Raw genomic sequence first — 11,752 nt, 5'->3', positions numbered from 1 at the left:
AATAAACACCATTCCTACCTTTTCCCCTAAGACTGAGCATAGCTAGGTAATGTGTCACTTCTAATGTCTAAATCCACAGAGCCCAGCACAGTGCCTGCGTAGTAAATGTCAAGAAATGCACAGGTTTTATTTTATATAGCTATCACAAAACAAGAATCATACCTTAAACCTCAATACTCAGTCTTTAAGACAATGTTTTCTTGGTTCCTCATGTAAACCTAAAATCTCATCCACGACCCCACCGAATTTTAATTTGCTCGAACAGAGAAAAGAGAGTGTTTTCTGTTTTGCCAGTTAGCTTAGATTAGGATGTTGGTGATGGAACGTCTGCAGCCCCATCCCTTACACAGCGTTTACTTTGGGGGGAGAGGTTAGTTATAAAGTAGTCATCTTTCCTCTGCGCGACCTCGCGGGTATTAACCTCTCAGGGCCTCATCCAATAAACTGTAATGCTCCTAATCCTTCATGTGGTTGCTGCGGAGGCGATGCCTGGAAAATGCTGAGATTCCTCAGTTTAGCACAACCTAGAACCTCTCAATCCTCACTTTCTGCGGCGTGCATGAAGCAAACGATAGTCTTGTTTATTTATCTCGTCCTCCAAGTATAAGATCGCATTTCAACTCCCCACATTTCCATACCACCGGCAAAATGGTACCGCAACCCCGCGCTGCCAGAAAGCACTACGCTCCTTACGACAGCGCACGACTCCGCGCCTGACAGGAACGCCTAGTCCCGTGGGCCCCGAGGACGCGGACCAATCGCGCTGCTCCCGACCCATGACGTAAGCTGCGCCTGTGCATGCGCAGGGCGGGGAGACCTTGGCGAGGCGGCCTAGAAGCTTAGCGGACGGGGAAGCACTGGCGGAAAGGAAAGTTGAGAGGCAAGATGCAGAGCTGGAGTCGTGTGTACTGCTCCTTGGCCAAGGTGAGGGCCGAGCGAGTGGGGTTGTGCCAGGCCAGAGGCGCAGAAGTGCCCGCTGACGGGGTCCGGGAGGCGGCCTAACTGGTGGGGTCGAGAGAGGCGGGCAGAGTGGCTAGGACCACCCGCGGCCCCGCCCCTGAGCAGGCTCTGGCCCGGCGGCGGCCGGAGTGGGGACCTGTGCAGTGAAGCCGCCCCGCCCGTTGTGTGACGGCCTGCAGTCCGCCCGCAAGCCTCGCGTTTGGGGCATGCGGGTCATGCACAGGCCGCTTTACCTTGGCAGAAGAAGTAGAAATCGCACTTGGCCCGTCTGCTCTTTTCATACTCGCTACCTTTTACTAATCCTAATCCGAGCCCCTGCGTGGCATTGGGCGGTAACCTTGGGGCCACTCCTTGAAACACCCAGAGGCAGTCAGCCCTGACAGGTGGCCCTGGGAATTCCTCAAAGGCCTCCTCATTGTTTGCAGCTTTCAGCTAGTGTTCACTGCCTTCTCTCCTAGAGGCTTGCATTTTTAATCGCAGCTGCTTACCGTTAGGACAGCTTTCCCTCTTCGTCCACGTACCGAATACAGCCGGATTGTGTACATGCGGGATCGTGGCTGGGTACTGCATTGGTGGATACCTTAAAGGTAGCATAGTAATCGGTCTCTTTGGTTCCTAACATGAGTAATCTGTGCTCCTGAGAGTTAGTGTAATCATACTTCTAGGCAGCGGCAGAACTGGGACTAGAAGTTAGGACTGACGTTGCTCCTTTTTGGTTTGCTGTTCTGATCTCAGGTGCTTTGCGTTGCCTTGGAGGAGAGAACATTGCTACATGAGTGAGGGTTTCATCACTGCCTCCCATAAGAGCTATTTGCATTGTTTCTTTGTGTTTCACTGTTCATAGAAAAGAGCGGACATTCATAGAGATTGTTGTGGGGATTATGATGCACTTTGTGGAATTGTAGTAGCTCTTGAATGTCAGTAATAGTGCATTTTCCCAAGTGATCTTGTCTAATTTTCTATTCCCAATTAACTGTTCAGGAGCGTTTTTATAGAGGGGGTCAGGTAGTTTGAGTTAGGAAACAATAATTACAAGTAGAGGATTGTAATGTAAAGATTATTGAGTACTTAAGTTAGAACTTTAAGAGCCCTTTTTAAAAAAAGGTATTTATTTGAGAGAGAGAGAGTGAGCCAGTGCACACGAGCCTGGGGTGGGGGAAGAGGCAGAGGGAGAAGTAGGCTCCCGGGTGAGCAGGGAGACTGGCGTGGGACTCTGTCCCAGGACCCTGAGATCATGACCTGAGCCAAAGGCAGACACTTAACCGCCACCCAGGTGCCCTTAGAACTTTTTTTTCTTTTTAAGAGTTTTTTTTTTTTTTTTTATAAACATATATTTTTATCCCCAGGGGTACAGGTCTGCGAATCGCCAGGTTTACACACTTCACAGCACTCACCATAGCACATACCCTCCCCAATATCCATAACCCCACCCCCCCTCTCCCAGCCCCCCTCCCCCCATCAACCCTCAGTTTGTTTTGTGAAATTAAGAGTCACTTATGGTTTCTCTCCCTCCCAATCCCATCTTGTTTCATTTATTCTTCTCCTACCCCCTCAACCCCCCATGTTGCATCTCCTCTCCCTCATATCAGGGAGATCATATGATAGTTGTCTTTCTCCGATTGACTTATTTCGCTAAGCATGATACCCTCTAGTTCCATCCACGTCGTCGCAAATGGCAAATTTTCATTTCTTTTGATGGCTGCATAGTGTTCCATTGTGTATATATACCACATCTTCTTTATCCATTCGTCTGTTGATGGACATCTAGGTTCTTTCCATAGTTTGGCTATTGTAGACATTGCTGCTATAAACATTCGGGTGCACGTGCCCCTTCGGATCACTACGTTTGTATCTTTAGGGTAAATACCCAGCAGTGCAATTGCAGGGTCATAGGGTAGTTCTATTTTCAACATTTTGAGGAACCTCCATGCTGTTTTCCAGAGTGGTTGCACCAGCTTGCATTCCCACCAACAGTGTAGGAGGGTTCCCCTTTCTCCGCATCCTCGCCAGCATCTGTCATTTCCTGACTTGTTAATTTTAGCCATTCTGACTGGTGTGAGGTGATATCTCATGGTGGTTTTGATTTGCATTTCCCTGATGCCGAGTGATATGGAGCACTTTTTCATGTGTCTGTTGGCCATCTGGATGTCTTCTTTGCAGAAATGTCTGTTCATGTCCTCTGCCCATTTCTTGATTGGATTATTTGTTCTTTGGGTGTTGAGTTTGCTAAGTTCTTTATAGATTTTGGGCACTAGCCCTTTATCTGATATGTCATTTGCAAATATCTTCTCCCATTCTGTCAGTTGTCTTTTGGTTTTGTTCACTGTTTCCTTTGCCGTGCAAAAGCTTTTGATCTTGATAAAATCCCAATAATTCATTTTTGCCCTTGCTTCTCTTGCCTTTGGTGATGTTCCTAGGAAGATGTTGCTGCGGCTGAGGTCGAAGAGGTTGCTGCCTGTGTTCTCCTCAAGGATTTTGATGGATTCCTTTCTCACATTGAGATCCTTCATCCATTTTGAGTCTATTTTTGTGTGTGGTGTAAGGAAATGATCCAATTTCATTTTTCTGCATGTGGCTGTCCAATTTTCCCAACACCATTTATTGAAGAGGCTGTCTTTTTTCCATTGGACATTCTTGCCTGCTTTGTCAAAGATGAGTTGACCATAGAGTTGAGGGTCCGTTTCTGGGCTCTCTATTCTGTTCCATTGATCTATGTGTCTGTTTTTGTGCCAGTACCATGCTGTCTTGATGATGACAGCTTTGTAATAGAGCTTGAAGTCCGGAATTGTGATGCCACCAACTTTGGCTTTCTTTTTCAATATTCCTTTGGCTATTCGAGGTCTTTTCTGGTTCCATATAAATTTTAGGATTATTTGTTCCATTTCTTTGAAAAAAATGGATAGTACTTTGATAGGAATTGCATTAAATGTGTAGATTGCTTTAGGTAGCATAGACATTTTCACCATATTTATTCTTCCAATCCAGGAGCATGGAACATTTTTCCATTGCTTTGTGTCTTCCTCAATTTCTTTCATGAGTACTTTATAGTTTTCTGTGTATAGATTCTTAGTCTCTTTGGTTAGGTTTATTCCTAGGTATCTTATAGTTTTGGGTGCAATTGTAAATGGGATGGACTCCTTAATTTCTCTTTCTTCTGTCTTGTTGTTGGTGTAGAGAAATGCAACTGATTTCTGTGCATTGATTTTATATCCTGACACTTTACTGAATTCCTGTACAAGTTCTAGCAGTTTTGGAGTGGAGTCTTTTGGGTTTTCCACATATAGTATCATATCATCTGCAAAGAGTGATAGTTTGACTTCTTCTTTGCCGATTTGGATGCCTTTAATTTCCTTTTGTTGTCTGATTGCTGAGGCTAGGACTTCTAGTACTATGTTGAATAGCAGTGGTGATAACGGACATCCCTGCCGTGTTCCTGACCTTAGCAGAAAAGCTTTCAGTTTTTCTCCATTGAGAATGATATTTGCGGTGGGTTTTTCATAGATGGCTTTGATAATATTGAGGTATGTGCCCTCTATCCCTACACTTTGAAGAGTTTTGATCAGGAAGGGATGCTGTACTTTGTCAAATGCTTTTTCAGCATCTATGGAGAGTATCATATGGTTCTTGTTCTTTCTTTTATTAATGTGTTGTATCACATTGATTGATTTGCGGATGTTGAACCAACCTTGCAGCCCTGGAATAAATCCCACTTGGTCGTGGTGAATAATCCTTTTAATGTACTGTTGAATCCTATTGGCTAGTATTTTGGCGAGAATTTTTGCATCTGTGTTCATCAAGGATATTGGTCTGTAGTTCTCTTTTTTGTTGGGATCCTTGTCTGGTTTTGGGATCAAGGTGATGCTGGCCTCATAAAATGAGTTTGGAAGTTTTCCTTCTATTTCTATTTTTTGGAACAGTTTCAGGAGAATAGGAATTAGTTCTTCCCCCGGGAAGCCGTCTGGCCCTGGGCTTTTGTTTGTTTGGAGATTTTTGATGACTGTTTCAATCTCCTTACTGGTTATGGGTCTGTTCAGGCTTTCTATTTCTTCCTGGTTCAGTTGTGGTAGTTTATATGTCTCTAAGAATGCATTCATTTCTTCCAGATAGTCAAATTTGTTGGTGTAGAGTTGCTCATAGTATGTTCTTATAATTGTCTGTATTTCTTTGGTGTTCGTTGTGATCTCTCCTCTTTCATTCATGATTTTATTTATTTGGGTCCTTTCTCTTTTCTTTTTGATAAGTCTGGCCAGGGGTTTATCAATCTTACTAATTCTTTCAAAGAACCAGCTCCTAGTTTCATTGATTTGTTCTGTTGTTTTTTTGGTTTCTATTTCATTGATTTCTGCTCTGATCTTTATGATTTCTCTTCTCCTGCTGGGTTTAGGGTTTCTTTCTTGTTCTTTCTCCAGCTCCTTTAGGTGTAGGGTTAGGTTGTGTACCTGAGACCTTTCTTGTTTCTTGAGAAAGGCTTGTACCGCTATATATTTTCCTCTCAGGACTGCCTTTGTTGTGTCCCACAGATTCTGAACCGTTGTGTTTTCATTATCATTTGTTTCCATGAATTTTTTCAATTCTTCTTTAATTTCCTGGTTGACCCATTCATTCTTTAGAAGGATGCTGTTTAGTCTCCATGTATTTGGGTTCTTTCCAAATTTCCTCTTGTGATTGAGTTCTAGCTTCAGAGCATTGTGGTCTGAAATAATGCAGGGAATGATCCCAATCTTTTGATACCGGTTGAGACTTGATTTAGGACCAAGAATGTGATCTATTCTGGAGAATGTTCCATGTGCACTAGAGAAGAATGTGTATTCTGTTGCTTTGGGATGAAATGTTCTGAATATATCTGTGATGTCCATCTGGTCCAGTGTGTCATTTAAGGCCAACTTTTAAGAGTCTTAATTGTGACATTAAAATCCCTGGCACCAAAAATTAGCCATGCTTTCTGAAAATGTAGTAACACTAATACCACTGAATAACTTTATTTGTTGGGCTTTAGCCTATATTGCTCTGAGATGGTTTATTGAATATTCATAATGAAAAGATAGTATGGGGAACTGGGGTTCTAAAGTTTAAGTAATTGTTGTGATGAAAGAGGAGAAATTGGGATGCCTGGGTGGCTCAGTTGGTTAAGTGGCTGCCTTCAACTCAGGTCATGATACCTGTGTCCCGGGCTTGAGTCCCCCATTGGGCTCCTTGCTTGGCGGGGAGCCTGCTTTTCCCTTTGCCTGCTGCTCTCCCTGTTTGTGCTCCCTTTCTCTCTCTCTCTCTGACAAAGAAATAAATAAAATCTTAAAAAAAGAGAGAGAAATTGATATGTAACCTCTGTGTAGCAATGGAAGATACATAAATAATAAGTGCTTGACATATTTGCTCCCAAGTCCTTACATTTTCATTGAGCTTCAGGAGTTCTGTTTTGAATTCATATTCTACATAATACAACATTTTTTTTTTTCTTTTTCCAGAGAGGCCATTTTAGTCGAATATCTCATGGTTTACAGGGAGTTTCTGCAGTGCCTCTGAGAACTTATGCAGATCAACCAAGTAAGTATTTAGTAAAACGGTTTTTCCTCAGATTAATTCATAGTTCCTTTGTGTTTAAATGTAAAAGTAAGTGAATGTTAGAACAACTAATAAGTAATCTGTCATAGAATTCATTTGTTCATGTGTTTATTCACTTAAATGTTTATTGAGCACCTAGTGTGTCTAGGTAGTGAACTAGGCAAAGCCCTGCTTTTTTGGAACTGACAGTCTGCTGGTAAAAAAACAAACAATACTCAGGTAACAGGTAAATATTTTGGTTAGAGATTGAAAATAAAAGCAGGTAACTGGGAGTAAAAATGATAGGGTTTAGATAGGGTGTCAGGGCTTTTCTAAGGAGATGACATCTGAGTGAAGAGAGGGAGTGAGGTTATTTTAGGAGAGGGAAACAGCAGTGAGAAGAGTCTGAGGTGAGAATTAGATTGTGAGGTTTAAGTCATTGCAGGAAGGCTGGTGTGGCTGGAGTGGAGACCCATAGGATGTGACAGCAGAGAGGTAAGCAGGATCAGATCATGGAGGACTGTGGAAGTCTGGTGAAGGAGTTTGGATTTTACTCCCAGTCTAAAGGAAAAACCACTGAAGGGTTTTGAGCAGGGGAGTTATTTTTAATGTTTACATTTAAAAAGAAGTTGAAATTCTGTCCACTGTGTAAGAGTAAGTGTGTTGGTAGTTTGACACTGTTAGAATGGTGAGATGACTTTTTGACATCCCAATTGAAAATTCTGATGGGCTTGTCAGAAACATTATTTTAAAGACGGGAAGGATACACCCTGAAAGGAAACTATGGAATATGGGGAATATGGGTATTTTCTTCTTTTTTTTTTCTTTCTTTCTTTTTTTTTTTTTAAGTATTTTTGAAGTTTCTATAAAGGACATATATTTTGTTTTTTAAAACAGAAAGTTAATGGGCTTGTAGTAAGGCATTTTGGCCTCCCAGTACCACTACATATTAGTTATTTGAAGTCATCTGTTTTGACATTTACCTGAATCACCCATATAAGTAAAGTTGCATTAAAACTTTTTTGTAGAAACCATTAGTTGGGGGGAAGTGTAACCATTAGTGTCCCTGCATGCTCTGAAATAATTTTATCCTGTACCTTAACTGCTGCCAGACTAGCATGATCTGAGATATTTTATTTCTGGAAGAAAGAGTAGTGGGAGGATTCCTGTCACCAATGGTCAACAGTGAATGATTTATCTAGCTTTAGAAAGGGCAAGAAGGGGCACCTGGGTGGCTCAGTGGGTTAAGCCGCTGCCTTCGGCTCAGGTCATGATCTCAGGGTCCTGGGATCGAGCCCCACATCGGGCTCTCTGCTCAGCGGGGAGCCTGCTTCCTCCTCTCTCTCTACCTGCCTCTCTGCCTGCTTGTGATCTCTGTCTGTCAAATAAATAAATAAAAATTTAAAAAAAAAAAAAAAAAAAAAAAAAAAAAGAATTAGAAAGGGCAAGAAATCCTTTAAAAAGTACTAATTTGATGGTGGGGGAAAACGGTTGGACCCATTATACCTTTTTTAAAAAATGGTATTTTTTAAAAATATTTTTTAAAATTTAAAATTAAAAAAAAAATTTTTTAAATTAAATTTTATTTTTTATAAACATATAATATATTTTTATCCCCAGGGGTACAGGTCTGTGAATCGCCAGGTTTACACAGTTCACAGCACTCACCATAAAAAAAAATTTTTAAACAATATGAAACATTTTAAAAAAATGTTTCATATTTGTTTACAAAGGAATTTTTTTAAAAGATTTTATTTATTTATTTGAGAGCGAGTGATCGAGTGGGAGGAAGGGGGAGAGAGAGTCTGAAGCAGACTCTGCACTGAGTGTAGAGCCCAACATTGGGTGGATCCCATGACTGTGAGATCGTGACCTGAGTTGAAACCAAGAGTCTCCAGGCCTAGCTGACTGAGCCATCCAGCCTCCCCACCATTATACCCTTTGTTCCTTTTTTTTTTCCTTACAGTTTTATTGGGATATACTTGGCATATATCAGTTGTCTTTGTTAAATGGGAATAGTACTTTTTCTTAAGCAACAGGAGAAATGTTAGATTTTTGTTTCCAGAGCAGGTAATTAAAGACGTTGTGGCTAATTCTTTACCTTTGGAGTTAATCAACAACGATTTATTCAGTGCCTTCTATTTGGTAGTCTTTGAGCAGGATCTTAGATTTTCATGGAATGAGGGTAACCAAGTACTTGTGAAACAAATTGTGTAGTGATTCCTTGACATTGAGTAAATTATAAATCCCTTAGTACTCACATTAATACAGTGTGTGAAGTCTTTGGTTGTGTGAAGTAACACGCGTTGTGTGTTCATGTTTGTATTTATCTGAGGCATTTATTTATTATTTTATTTTATTTTAAGATTTTATTTATTTATTTATTTGAGAGAGAGACAGTGAGAGAGAGCATGAGCGAGGAGAAGGTCAGAGGGAGAAGCAGACTCCCCATGGAGCTGGGACTCTGGGATCATGACCTGAGCCAAAGGCAGTCCAACCAGCTGAGCCACGCAGGCATCCCTATTTATTCTTTTATAAAGATTTTATTTATTTTGGAGAATCGAGAGAGAGCGAGCCAGCACGCAAGCACACGTGCGGGAGAGGGACGAGCAGACTCTGAGCTCTGGTGCGGAGCCGAATTCGGGGCTTCAGCTCATGACCCTGAGATAATGACCTGAGCTGAAACCAAGAGTCAGACACTTAACTGAAACTAAGAGTCAAAACTTAACCTCAGGTGCCCCTGAGACGTTTATTTAACAGCTGTCTTTTCCCCAAGGATTTACACTTCGTTAGGGCAGGGACTGTGATTGTTTAGCACCTGGAGTGGTACAGTAGGTACTCAGTACGTATTTATTGAATAAATATGAGAAATGGGACCATGTCTGGTTTAGTTGTTGCTTTATCAGAATCACCCATTGTGGCATCTGGTATGAAGTAAATCCCCAGCAACAGCTACACTAATAGTAACTGATTGCCTGAGCGCTTACTCTGTCTCAGGCAGTCTTTAATCCTTGTTGCCATCTGACAAGATAAGTGCTGCTATTTTCCCCATTTTATATGTGGAGGTGCTGAGTCAAGATAGGTCCCAGCTGGGAAGTGACAGAACTGGGAAAATTCCTCAACTCTAGAACCTCCATCTTAATCTCTGTTCTGTTTGGTCCGCTTCCAGGGAGTACTGGTTGATCAGACCAGCTTGAGAAGTTCCAAGTTTATTATATATAATACAGTCCTATTAAAACTTCTGGAAGGGGGCACCTGAGTGGCTCAGTTGGTTAAATATCTGCCTTCGTCTCATGTCATGATCCCAGGGTCCAGGATTGAGTCCAGAAGTGGGCTTCTTGCTCAGCGGGGAGCCTGCTTCCCCTGCACTCCCCAACACACTGTGCTCTTTCTTGTGCACTCTTGCTCGTGCTCTCTCTCTCAAATAAATAAATACAGTCTTAAAAAAAATCTGGAAGATGTTTGAATATCTGTATGAATGAAGTTCCTCAAAATTTGAAGAGTAATGTGTATTATTGATAGGACCTTCCATTTCATGACAGGAATGAACTCCTAGTCCTTAAGACACTCACATTTGCTACAGTCATTCATTCATTTAGTTCAACAAATAGAGAATATGTAATATGCTATATAACTATATAACTATATAACTATGTGCTAGTTATTGGGCTGGTTGCTGGGATATAGCAGTGAATGAGTCAGACAAGATGCAGCTTTTATAGAGTTTATAGTCCATTTGGGGAAGACAAACATCCAGTAAGCAATTGTGGTAATGACGCCACAGGCTAAGCATAGGGAGCTGTGAAATCTGTATGTGGATTGTGAATGGTCATGGAGTTCTCTCCTAAGGAAATGATGTTGATATCTGAAACAGGTTGAGGTGGGGGTGGGTCTGGGAAGAGGTGTTCCGGGTAGAAGGAACAGCATGTGGGAGTATTTCGATGTGAGAAGGAGCATAGTGTCTTTGAGGAGCTTGGAAAGGGCCAGTGTGCCTAATGTTTGTTGAAGATGGGTTGATGACCTCTGCAGATAATGAAAGACCCTAATTCTCTTTTAAGGGCAGTTGGAAGCCATTGGAATGGTTTAAGCAGAGGCATGATAGTGGTTTGTTTTTAAAGTCATTCTGGGTGCAGATTAGCGTTTTTATTGTAATGGTTTTTCTTCCTCTCTCAGTAGACTATGAGAACCAGGGCTGTGTTTTTTATAGATACCCCTAGACCTTAGGGTAGTGTCTAATGTGAAATGCATGCTGTCAGCATTTATTTCTAGGTAGATGGAACAGAATGTACATAGGTAGACCAGTGTAATTCTGTGGGTATAAGCTAACAGTAATTCATTGTTGCTGAAGCTTAAACTGAGTGGTATTGGTGCATGAGCAGAGTGTGGTGGGCGATGAGGCTAAAGAAGAGGTTTGGATGCTGTATTTAGGAGCTTGGATTTTATCTAACAAGAGAGGGGGGAACCTTCCTTAGCACCTGGCACAGTTGCTGGTGCTCAATAAATGTTTGTTGACTGAGAAAGAAAGGGAAACCAATGAAGGAGGAGAGGGTAGTATCTGAGTCAGATTTTAGTGAAAGATAACAATGGGGTAGCAGTGTGTAGGGTGAGAGTGAGATTGGAGGCTGTGAGATTGGGAGGTGGATCTGGGAAGGGAAGAAACATGTATTGAGTGTCTCATGTGCACCTGCCCTCCTCCCAGGGTCTTGACAGACATTATGTCTGACCTCACAACGGTGGGATGTAGGTATTACTGTCACTTATTCCTATGTTACATCAAAGTCAGAGAGATTAAATAATTTCCCAAGGATTTAGGGAGAGGTAGAAGCCCATATTTGAACTCGAGTTTTTCTTTTTTTTTTTAAACTTTATATTCTTTTTGTCTTTAAGTATATTTCTCCTTCTTAATGGGTTAGGGGAGGTTGTAGAGTTATCATCAGAAAGTAGAGTATTAGAGTTCAGGATTTTAGAAGCTGAGCGCTTTTGGGTGATGATAAGTATAGGGCGTGGAAGGTTCACTAAAATAGATTGGAGATTAAGGTCATTGATAATTTAAAAACAGAACCCTCACCCCAACAATAAATAAATCTTACCAAGTCGTTCTTAAACTCATGTTGTGAATGTGGTAATTAATGATTACTGCCTTATGATATCTCTTTTCTTACTCCTTTTTTTTTATTTGTAAAAATAAACTTGATTTCGGGCGCCTGGGTGGCTCAGTGGGTTAGGCCGCTGCCTTCGGCTCAGGTCATGATCT

The 11,752-nt window shown here is 41.6% G+C and overlaps 1 protein-coding gene across 1 annotated transcript in view; it reads left to right on the top strand.

Moving 5' to 3' along the window:
- The first annotated feature begins 784 nt into the window (after positions 1-784).
- The window catches only part of DLD (dihydrolipoamide dehydrogenase), a 34,060-nt gene continuing 23,092 nt past the window's right edge, over positions 785-11,752 (top strand). The window contains exons 1-2 of the mRNA XM_047695857.1: positions 785-924; positions 6,423-6,501. Coding sequence (XP_047551813.1) covers positions 886-924; positions 6,423-6,501 — 118 coding nt within the window. The 5' untranslated portion in view covers positions 785-885. The remainder of the gene's footprint in view (positions 925-6,422; positions 6,502-11,752) is intronic.

The sequence above is a fragment of the Lutra lutra genome, chromosome 11 (assembly GCF_902655055.1).
Source record: "Lutra lutra chromosome 11, mLutLut1.2, whole genome shotgun sequence".
NCBI classification, from domain to species: Eukaryota; Metazoa; Chordata; class Mammalia; order Carnivora; family Mustelidae; genus Lutra; species Lutra lutra.
The sequence above is the reverse complement of the archived record's forward strand: the minus strand, read 5'-3'. Positions and strand labels throughout refer to the sequence as shown.